This window comes from Sinocyclocheilus rhinocerous, unplaced genomic scaffold, assembly GCF_001515625.1.
Source record: "Sinocyclocheilus rhinocerous isolate Xijiao unplaced genomic scaffold, SAMN03320098_v1.1 scaffold1259, whole genome shotgun sequence".
Taxonomy (NCBI): Eukaryota; Metazoa; Chordata; class Actinopteri; order Cypriniformes; family Cyprinidae; genus Sinocyclocheilus; species Sinocyclocheilus rhinocerous.
The window spans coordinates 96,632-108,928 of NW_015650717.1; the positions used below are offsets into that span (position 1 = coordinate 96,632).

General features: G+C 34.3%; 1 protein-coding gene and 1 pseudogene across 1 annotated transcript in view; both read right to left on the reverse strand.

Moving 5' to 3' along the window:
- Positions 1 to 5,802, reverse strand: part of LOC107712497 (acyl-coenzyme A thioesterase 4-like) — a 13,779-nt pseudogene extending 7,977 nt beyond the window's left edge.
- Positions 5,803 to 6,552: 750 nt separating this feature from the next.
- LOC107712505 (ubiquitin-like protein 7) overlaps positions 6,553 to 12,297 on the reverse strand; it is an 8,729-nt gene continuing 2,984 nt past the window's right edge. Inside the window, exons 6-9 of the mRNA XM_016517774.1 lie at positions 10,370 to 10,503; positions 10,204 to 10,253; positions 7,258 to 7,368; positions 6,553 to 7,014 (exon numbers count right to left, since the gene is read on the reverse strand). Of these exons, the coding sequence (XP_016373260.1) occupies positions 6,877 to 7,014; positions 7,258 to 7,368; positions 10,204 to 10,253; positions 10,370 to 10,503 (433 nt within the window). The 3' untranslated portion in view covers positions 6,553 to 6,876. The remainder of the gene's footprint in view (positions 7,015 to 7,257; positions 7,369 to 10,203; positions 10,254 to 10,369; positions 10,504 to 12,297) is intronic.

The following is a 12,297-nucleotide window of genomic DNA, read 5'->3' on the forward strand; positions in this document are numbered from 1 at the left end:
TTTTTTGTTTTAATTTTGATGATTAGAGCTTACAGCTCATGAAAGTCAAAAATCCAGTATCTGAAAATATTAGAATATTTACATTTGAGTTTCATTAAATGACCATCCCTACAGTATAAATTCTGGGTATCTCTTGTTCTTTGAAACCACAATAATGGGGAAGACTGCTGACTTGGAATTGGTCCAGAAGGCAATCATTGACACCCTCCACAAAGAGAGTAAGTCACAGAAGGTCATTACTGAAAGGGGTGGCTGTTCACAGAGTGCTGTATCAAAGCACATTTAATGCAAAGTTGACTGGAAGGAAGAAAATGGGTAGGAAATGGTGCACAAGCAACAGGGATGACCTTGAAAATACTGTCAAGCAAAGCTGATTCAAACACTTGGGAGAGCTTCATGAGGAGTGGACTGAAGCTGGAGTCAGTGCATCAAGAGTCACCACGCTCAGACGTCTTCAGGAAAAGAGCTAACAAGCCACTTCTGAAACAGAAACCACGTCAGAAGCATCTTACCTGGGCTAAGGAGAAAAAGAGCTGGACTGTTGCTCAGTGCTCCATAGTCCTCTTTTCAGATAAAAGTAAATTCTGCATTTCATTTGGAAATCAAGGTCTGGAGTCTGGAGGAAGAGTGGAGAGGCACAGAATCCAAGCTGCTTGAAGTCCAGTGTGAAGTTTCCGAAGTCAGTGATGATTGTACCCATAATTTTAACGTAACAAGGGCTAGCCAGCTCAAACACAGTGAAACAACTAGCTTGATTACACATGTATTAAGACTTTCACCTTTGGTCTTTGCCTCCAGTAGCTTGAAGTCACTGAATCGGACGTGAGGGCTGTAGGGCGGCTCAATAAGGTTGACCCGTTCCAGGATACGAGAGAACCGTTAGGAGGTGACTGTACCCAGCCTTCTCCATCATCTTCTTCACCTGTCGAGCAGGAAATGAGATCGGCTCAATCACTGGCCTGAGATGAAACATTTGAATGTATTAAAGGGATCGACTCACATCCGCTGCAGATTCTGAAGCCGGCCAGTTTTGATCGTCCTCTCCAACGATTAATAAAACAGGACATTTGATCTCACCCATCTGGTAAAAACATGAATTGCAAGCACATGACTCTTTGTAGTACAAAACTGAATATTATATACCGATTACAAAGTAAATGCATCATTTTCATACCTTACCTTTCTTGGAAGGGTCATCTGGTACTGGCAGCAACAGATCCCGCCAAATTATTCTCATCTTTTCATCATAGCGGATTTTGTCTACATTCCTTGGTGTTGACAGAATGATAGACGTCACTAGTATGTAGTTTGTATAACGTAATGTATCTTAATAATGCCTGTTGTGTGAAAACGGTGTTTCTTACTGTTGTAGTGCTGCATAGACATCCGCCAAAGATCCTTTGAGCGGCATGATGTGACACCCGCTCGCACAAACCACACACCTGGGCTGCAAAGTTGCCATCAAAGAACAGAAAAATACATTGTATCACTGAATCTGCATCGAATCTCCACTGTATTGATGTAAATGAGCACTTATGAGGTTTTTACCTCTACAATTTCTGAGTGTGCGGTCAAACCCAGCGTTACAGACACACCGAATGCCATCCCCATCACTGCCACTCTGTCAGGACGAACTTTGGGGTGTTTTTGTAGAAATGTGAACGCAGTCTGAAAAACAAAAATATATTTGATGTGCTTTAAATACTTTCAAGGTATATATTAGGGTATATACCTTATTTTCCCTCTCCAATGTGAGAATCAAAACGTATGAAATATTGAAAAATACATTTTAAATGAATAAACTAATTCAATTCAAAATGTATTTAATTAATTTCCAATTTAATTAAATATTATAATTTCATTTACATATAACTTAATTATTTTAGAATCACTTCAGCGTTAACAAACATTAAATAATGTCAGATTAGTTAATGCATACACAAATAGGTAGCAGAAATGTCACTTCATTTTAATAAATATATTTCCATATACACTACCGGCCAAAAGTTTAGAATACGATTTTTTAAATGTTTTTTTAAAAAGTCTCTTATGCTTGCCAAGTCTGCATTTATTTGATCAAGAATACAGTAAAACATTAATATTGTAAAATATATTTGCAATTTAGTTTTCTGTGATGATATATTTAAAAAATAGAATTTATTTCTGTGATCAAAGCTGAATTTTCAGCATCATTACTCCAGTCTTCAGTGTCATATGAACCTTCAGAAATCATTCTAATACGCTGATCTGCTGCTCAATTATCAATTATCATTGGTGCTCAATTATTAATAATAATAAACAGCTTTTGCTGCTTAATATTTTTGTGAAACCTGATTTTTTTTTTTTTTGCTTGTTTTTTGATGAATAGGAAAAAAACTTTTGAAAGGTAGTGCATTACAGTTTCCACAAAAATATGAAGCAACACAACTATTGATAATAATAATGTTTCTTGAGCAGCAAATCAGCCTATCGGAATGATTTCTGAAGGATCATGTGACACTGAAGACTAAAGTACTGATGCTGAAAATTCAGCTTTGCATCACATGAATAAATTACATTTTAACATATATTACAACTGAAAACAATTCTTTTAAATTATAATCAAATTTCAATTTTTACTGATTATGCACTATTTTTGATCAAATTAATGCAGTCTTGGTAAGTATAAGAGACTCAAAACAATAAAATATCTAAATTATATATTCACATATAAATATACATGAATTACTTACCTATCCGTTAATCAGAATAATATTTTTAGTTGTTGTGTAGCACACATGTACCTCAAAGTAGGTGTTGTCCACGTGATGGAGTTTTCCTTCAGCAGTCAGCATCCCGATGTACTCCAGAGCCAGCGAGACATAGCCGTGGGACGCCAGGAGCGCTGAGCGATACTCAACACGACCCCCCTGCCCTCCCCAGAGGTCCAGCACAGCAGGAAAGGGGCCAGAACCTGCATTACAAAACCACATGCATATAAACGGAGAGTCCCTCAAGTCTCTGTAGAAGTAGACAGAATGTACAATGATTTACATTCATCTAAATGTACAAGGTCAAATAAACGCTTCTCTTGTGGCACAATAAAAATATATATTTTGTGTTGTTTCTGAATGTTTTCAATTGAATCCTTCCCTTTTGTTCATTTTAATGCATCAGTGCAGAATAAAAGTATTAATTTCTTTAAAAAATGACAGCATAATTTATATTATAATTAAATATATGTTAATTAATACATTTATTAAACTTGCATATAATGTAATTTATTATTATATTTATGTTATTAGATTAAATAGAATTTAAAATTATTGCAAATACTATACTAGTGATACATGGGCAAGGATTGCATCTAATCGCTAATCCATACCTGGAGGAATGAAGAGTGTCCCCTTTATCTCACCCTCTGTCACTTCAACCCTCTGGACTTCAGGGGCCAAATACCAGCGTTCAGCAGTAGCTGATGTGAGGGGTATGTGATACTTAAAGCCCCTAGCAAGGTGTCCTTCATACACAGAAAACGTCACTTTAACGGGTGTCTGGACATTGTTCTTCCGAAATCTGTCAATTCAAATTAGAATTATCTGTCAGTTCAGTGCATGACGGTAAAAGATTTTCCCATGCATTTTTCACTTCAGTTTCAAGTTAGACACAAATTCACCACATTGACATGCTACTTATTAAAAAGATAAAAATACTACTAGACTGTGACTGTGTGCTTAACAGATTTAATTAGGGAAAGAATTACAATTTTATGAAGCATTGTAAAAAAAACAATTCAATTAAAAATGATGGAGAAATCTAAAACTATCAATTTAAAGTTGTTAATTATAGGAACAACATATTTTAAGTTTATTGCCAAATCTGAATATACATACAAATATTTAAGTATTTTTGAGACCGTGGGAAGACTCTATTATGTCATTAGCGGTGCTTCATGGAATAGGCGGACCTCTGTGCTCCTTTGGTGCGATTTACTCATGGTGGCTCTCTGATTGGTAGAATTTTCTTTAAGCATCATGGGTAATGTAGTTTTTCACCAGGGATTACGCTGTTAAACAGGGCTATTTTAAACATAAGTTGAAAAATTGCGAACTGAAATATTGCAAACAACAAAAGCATATTAAAGGGTTGGTTCACCCAAAAATTAAAATTCTATCATTAATTACTCAACCTCAAGTCATTCCAAACCCGTAAGACCTTCGTTCATCTTCGGAACACAAATTAAAATTTTGTTTTTTGATGAAATCTGAGAGCTTTCTGACCCTGTATAGACAGCAAGGGTACTAGCATGATCAAGGCCCAGAAACGTAGCAAGGACATCGTTAAAATGGTCCATGTGACATCAGTGGTTCAACTGTACTTTTATGAAGCTATGAGAATACTTTTTGAGCGCAAAGAAAACTAAAATAACAACTTTATTCAGCAATTCTTCTTCTCCGCATCACTCTTAGGGTGCCATTTAGGAGAGTACCACAATGCATGCGCACGCTCTCCTCTGAATGTAAACAAGGCAGTGCCAGCAGCATCAGGTGCATGCATTGTTTACGTGCAGAAAAAGGACGTGCATGCATCGTGATACTATCCAAAATGGCACCCTAAGGGTGACGCGTCAGAGAGCTCTCGGATTTCATCAAAAATATCTTAATTTGTGTTCGGAGCGTTTGGAATGACATGAGGGTGAGTAATTAATTATATAATTTTCATTTTTGGGTGAACTAACCCTTTGACAATTTCCCTAAGAAGAAAATGAATGGTATTTTACCTCTGGAACCCATCTATTGCACTATATTGACAATGGGCCTTTAATTCCCATGTAATTTTTTTTATTTTTTTTTAATGTTTTATTATTTCGATTTACAACAAAAATAACAGTATACACTTTTGGTATGACGTATAGAGATAGTAAATGAAACCAGTTTAATTTAAGGTGAACTCTCCCTTTAAATTAGAAGTTCATGCACGCAATGCACGGTTGTTCATCGCTCGCTTTATTAATTACTTACCGGCGACCTGGTTTACTTTCAGGAACAGGTCTCATACTCCACAGCAGACCCATCCATGCCTTCAACTCCCTCAAATGTCCCGCCAAGACTTTTATCTCTGGAAACTGTGTATTAATAATCCAGTAAATCCTTTTACAATCAAAACTGACTGTGTGATGGTTTAAGATGTAGTAGTGTACCTTTAACAGTCCCTGAGGAGTCGATCGCGGTAAAGTTGGTTTTATATTGGACATTCGTTAGACATTCGGCTTGGAAAGTTAGGGAGCGTCACTAAAGTGTGAACATAAAAAAAAACAAACACACACACACACACCCACACACACACACAAAGGCGTTTTACCAAGAAAGAACATTATCCGACATAAGTATCACGTCATACCATTATATCTATGCACAGGCGGCCACTTTTAGCGCGTTTATTCACGTAAAGGTAAGGAAAGTCCGAATGTCAAACGAATGTCCAATATAAAACCAACTTTACCGCGATGAGGAGTCGCTGGTGTAGCGGCCGAACGACTCCCAATCGTCTCCATCTTCAGAGCGAATCAGTGCGTGAAGAGTGATCTTATAATCGGCAAGTAAGTGCTTAACTTCTACCTCTGTTTTTTCATCAACCAAGCAGCTTGAAGGATGAACATAAAGTACAGGACCGTGCTCTGCCATGGACACCAGAGTCGCTTGGAAAGTCTGAATGAATCCAAACTGTGGCGAAGGCTTTTATAAGACGTTTAAGCTGGTCATTGTCCTATAGGACGGTGGTTCACGCAGACAGCTCCTTTTTTGGACCTGAAGTTCATAGATAAACAAGCCCATAAAAACGTTACAGGTTATTGAAACTGATGATAAAAGTCTTATGTAGATAGTTTGACCAAAGTGACAGGATTTCCTGCCATAAAATGTCATAAAACTTGACTAATTTTAGAACACTGAAATGTACAAAATAATCAGGTCTGTAGAAAAACTGGGAATGCTGTAGTCTTGTTATGAGGGAATTGTTCTTTGTTTACCTATTCATTATTTACTATCGTTTAAAGCAAACAAATAATGCAATCAAATCTTGATATTAATATCATTATGGTGGTTTTTGTTCTTATAACAGCTGTTCTTTTTGTTATATAGTGATACATATTGTTGCAATTTGTGATAGTTGATTAGAAAAACACATTTTAATAGAAATAACGTATAATCATAAAACTTGGATTGATATTCTGCTCATTTATAAACGTAAATGCAAACTATCACTGCTTATTTCTATATGAATATAGAAAGTATGTAATATATACATTTTAATAAAAAAAGTATTGATATTTATCTTGCTGAGGTTGATTTATGCACTAATTTCCAGTTGAAATGCTGTTGTTTCACTGGAAAATCAAGCTAGAGTATGACATTTTAATAAAAAATTAGGAGGTCGAAAATAAATAAACAACACAATGAAACATTCGTGGATAACAAAATAATTAACATGCATTTAGAAAATCGAGTCAATTTCCATTTCATGCCAAGTTTCATCCTTGCACACAAATACAGAGCACCAAACTTTATGGTATTTATGGAAGATTTTAATTAATAACAAAAAAAACCCATAACAATGATTGTCTGAACATCAAACTTTAGCTTTTAGCTATCAATATTTATGATGCTGAACACATTTTATTAACACAGCAGAAGTGACATATTGTAACGTGTGCCCTAAACTAGGCCTACTCTTCAAACAGCTGATAGCACCGCATTCAATGTACATGTCTAAAAATAAAAGACAAACATAAATTAAAAGTAAACCACACTTTCAACTAGGTAGTTAAAATATTGAATATGTAGTGGTAAATCTGCCTTAGTTGTAACATCATAGCAACGTTTTACTTCAGAAAATGATTCATGGTGCGCCTCTGGCGAATATGAGCTCCAGGGCCGCTTGGATGTCTCCGCCGGTGGCCTGCAGGGCTCTCAGGATGAGCTCCTCATCACGGATGCCCATGTCCCGCAGCTGCTGGAGCTGCGACTGCCACTGATTCTACACATTATCAAACAGAGTCACTCCAGAATCAGTAATGCCACTTTAACAAAGAAAAATAATATTGTGATCAGACTTCACTGCATATAAAAAGGGACAGGATGCATGCAACTCAAGCTGTGCTAACAGTCATAGGAAGAATGCATGCATTTTTCTGCGACATCTCTATTTGAAGGGCTGATGATGGACTCTATAAAGATGAATCTGGTGTAAAATGTCACTGGATGTCCGGTGGTTACTCACATGTAAGCTGGACATGCTGGACACCTGCAGGGCATGCTGCAGTGCCTGGTTAAACAGGTTGTTGGTTATAGGAGTGCCTGCAGGGATTGGGGACACTCCTGAAGAGGGACCCTGTCACAGATGTATTCGGTTTTTTAATTAGTTTATGCAAATCTAAAACATTATAGACACATTGACGGTTACATTCCAGCTGATAACAATTATTATCATTACTGTCTGTTAACTAGTTCTGATATTAAGGGGTCACAACATCGTTTTCAACTAAAAACTGAAAACTCTGTACGCGTTTTGGCCGCTCATTTACAAGAAAACAGAGTTTTGGCGGGCTGAAAATGCAAACTGTGGAAAACGGGTTTCAAAGTGCGAGTTTTTGAAAACGATGTAGTCTCAGTGTAAACTACAAAAACACACATTTGTGAAAACGTTGCGCTTGCGTATTATATGTGTGCATAGATATGTGCGTAGTGTTTCTTTACAAAGTGACATCGCCATCTACTGGCCTGGCATGAATAATACAGCATTTTTTGTCGTTTTCACAGATCCGTGTGAACTGGGATCGTTCTGACGTTTTGTCTGTACACAAAGCTTTTTCAAAAACACAAAGGAAACACATTTCTATTTTTAGTGTATTGTTGTCATGTAAATGAACCCTACATTTTTATACTGCATTAATTAAATTAAAAATAAAACACTAAAAACTAAAACCTATCATTTATAAATTGAAGTGAATTTAGACATTGCAAAATTATAAAATACTGCATGAACAATTAATATTTATTTGTCGTTTTCACAGATCCGTGTGAACTGGGATCGTTCCGACGTTTTGTCTGTACACAAAGCTTTTTCAAAAACACAAAGGAAACACATTTCTGTTTTTAGTGTATTGTTGTCATGTAAATGAACCCTAAATTTTTATACTGCATTAATTAAATTAAAAATAAAACACTAAAAACTAAAACCTATCATTTATAAATTGAAGTGAATTTAGACATTGCAAAATTATAAAATACTGCATGAACAATTAATATTTATTTTGTGATCTGCTAAAGATTACATGTAACAGTGTTATGAAATTATTACGTTATTTCAGCATTGATGATAATAAGAAATTTTTCTTGAGCACCAAATCAGCATATTAGAATGAAGGCTGGAATAATGGCTGCTGAAAATTCAGCTTCACCATCGCAGGAATGAATGATTAAATTGTTAAAATCTTTGTGATCTGCTAAAGATTAGAAATAAGAAATAAGATAAGAAATAAGAAATTTTTCTTGAGCACCAAATCAGCATATTAGAATGAAGGCTGGAATAATGGCTGCTGAAAATTCAGCTTCACCATCGCAGGAATGAATGATTAAATTGTTAAAATTATTAAAAAAAAGAAAACAAATAGAAAAAAGTTCATTTAAATTGTTATAATATTACTAAAATTATAACAGATATAACAAAATTTGATCAAATGCACCCTTGGTGTGCAAAGAGACTTTTTCAAAAACATTAAAAAAAAATCTTACAACACCAAATGTTTGAATGGTTGTATACTTTTTGCCACATCTGCCAATGACTGATAACCAGACATAAATATTTTGTACTGGCCATGAAAAAACAGTCTTTGCATTTTGATAACTGCGTCAAATAATTTTGCATTTTCCTGCACTGTTATAATTAATTTGAAAAAGTTATTGGTCAATTGGTGAACAGTGTTGGGGGTAGTGCATTACAAGTAATGCGAGTTACGTAATCAGATTACTTTTTCAAGTAACTAGTAAAGTAAGGCATTACTTTTAAATATCCAAGAAAATAACTGCGTTACTTATTTGAAAAAGTAACAGTTATTTTCTTGGATATTTAAAAGTTACTTTTTTCTCATTAATTCACTAGCTATGTTTCCATCCAAAGATGCTAATTTAATGCGCAAAACTGGAATATCGCATAAAAAAAATTGCGAATAAATCACTGTTTCCATCCAACGAGTCAAAGAGAACAAAATCGTCACTTCCTGATAAACTGGCACTAAATATCTCTAAGAAAACTAGGAGAAGCCACTGAATATAAAAATTTTCATATATAATTAATTACTTGCGCCTCAGAGCGAGCAGATGTAACACAGTAAATGCAGTCATTGCTTTCAGAGGTGGATGCCTGCTGTTTTGGAATGCAGTCGTGTAAGACAATTATGCAGAAATACTTTGATGACAGACATTCCTCAGGCATTTCAGAACGACCAAAACAACATACAGATGCTGTGAACAAGATCGGTCCGCTGGTTAGTCAAGTTATCCCGTCTCATAGCGCAAGGTCACATGACTTTTCCAATGCGCATGGTGGAATTTATTCGGTAAATGTGTTTCCATCGTAGTTTATGCACATTTTTTCTTATCGGATAAAAAGTTTTTCCTACTCAATTGTGCGCATAAGTTTTTAATGCGCATTTTTAGAATTTATGTGCATCTTGGTGTTTGCATCCAGCATTTTTTTATGTGATATTCCAAAATGCGCATAAAAATAGGTGGATGGAAACATAGTCACCAACACCTCTTCTGTTTGAGAGAAATTGGGGGTGAGGTGCAAAGGCACTTCTATCAGCCTAATTTCTAATTTCTATTTTGATGTGAAAGGGCCTTTGCAGTTGCCAAAAAAAATATAACTTTTGTTTTGTTTTTTGTTATTAAAAATAAATAACCCCAGCCCATTTGACAAAAAATAATGCATTACTTTCCATAAAAAGTAACTAGATAATGCAATTAGTTACTTTTTTTGCAGAAACGCAATATTGTAACGCATTACTATTAAAATACTGTTTTAAATTACCCAATACTGTTGGCAAATAACACTGTTTTATATACTGACCAAAGCTTTATGCGCATTTGGTGCTTGATGAGTTATAATTTTAGGCCTGACTGTTAATGCACTATTCCTAATGAAGAACAGTAAATCATGACAAACCGACTGGAAGTCCTCCTCGTCATCAGACATGCCTTCAAAGAGGAAACCTCCTGTAGATTAAAAAAAGTTTATGCATAAAAACTTCTATGGATCACCAAAATGACCCATCACATTATGTAAATGGTGGTCAATTTTTCACTTAAACTGCGTTTAAATGGACACCCACCTGGCATGTCGCTGTAAGAGCTAGAAGACACGTTTCTGGAGGAGCTGGCACTCTGTTGGGGCGGCACGCTGCCAGCCACCGAGTGCAGCACCAGGATGATGGCATTTACCAGCGCCGGGTGGGATTTGGCCAGTCTGGTGAGACAGTTAAGCTCAGGGTATCGTTTGCTTTAACCCAAAGTGCACCACATGATTCAAATGCCACATTCTGAGGCGGTTAAACCTCGGATTCAACAGGAAGTCAACACAATATGGTGTTCACAACCGTTCTACAATGTGACATCAGCCAAAATGTAAAGTTGTTTTAAAAACTAAATAAATAATTTATTGTTATTAATTATTATAAAATCAGTACCAGACAAACTTGACTGCTTATGCTTTAAATAAGACAAATATAAATTCAATCCAAATACGAATGTATTTTTTTAAAAATTAATTGTATTATTATTATTATTTCAACTGATTAATAATAATAATAATAATTAATATTATTATAACATTACTGATTTAATACTAATATTATTATTATTAATAGTAGCGATATTAATAATTATATTTATTATTATAATACTGATTAATTAATAATAACATTATTGATTTATTTCATATTATATTATTGTTATATTACAATTATTATTATTATTGCATTAGTTAATATATTATTGGGGATAATGTATATTGGGTATAATAACATTATTAATAATGAAACATTATTTCAACATTGATTAATTAATAATAATAGTTTAGTAGTAGTAGTATTCCTAATAGTAATATTAATTATAATTTTATTATAATACTGATTAATTAATAATAACGTTATGTATTTATTATATTATATTATATATTTGATTACAATAATTATTATTAGTGTATTATTATATCAGTTAATAAATTGTTGTTATTGCATTATCAATTCATAACAATATTACTGATTTATTATTATTATTGATGTATTATTATTATTATTTTACATATAACATTGATTTATTGATGATGATGATGATTATTATTATGTTTATTATGAATTGCTTAATATGATTATTGTTGTTTTTCTTAATAGTAATAGTAATAGTAATAATTATTAATATTACTAATAAGAAAACAACAATTATTATTAATATTTATTAGTTTATTAATAATAACAACCAATTTATTTGTTGTTGCTGTTGTTGTATTATTATTTTTTACATAAAACTATTTATTATTGTTGTTGTTGTTTTTCTCATATTAATATTACTAATAAGAAAACATCAACAACAATTATTATTAATATTTATTAGTTTATTAATAATAACAACCAATTTATTTGTTGTTGCTGTTGTTGTATTATTATTTTTTACATAAAACTATTTATTATTGTTGTTGTTGTTTTTCTCATAATTAGTACTACTAATAATCATATTTATTCATTTATTTTGGATCAGTTGTATGTAATGATGCTCACTCACGTGTCAAGCATGTTTGGGTCGGTGAATTGTATGAAGAGGTCTTTGTCTTGAAGAACCCCTAAAAATACAGTCAATAAACATGATTAAGTCTTCAACACGCCTCGCATCACAAATCACCTCTGCCTGCAATCATACAGTACCCAGAGCCACAGGATCGCTGCTCAGCCCAGGTGTTGCCACGATGATCTGCTCGAGGGATTCCTTGTTGTTCAGCATCTTGAACACCTGGAATGAGTGAACAGCTACTCAAACATGTTCCCAAAGATCCAGAACCAGCAGCACGTTCAGACGCTCGTGTTCAGCAGTGAATCTGTATGCTGCTCTAGTCAACCTACCGAGTCTCTGTATGCAGTGCTGGTGTGAAGAGCTGCCTGCAAGACCTGAAACTCCCTCGCAGCTGCAACCTTGTCCACTGGCTCTATAGAGGAACATACAGGAATAAATAATGGACTGCATTTTTGGAGCTTGCCAGTGTCCATCT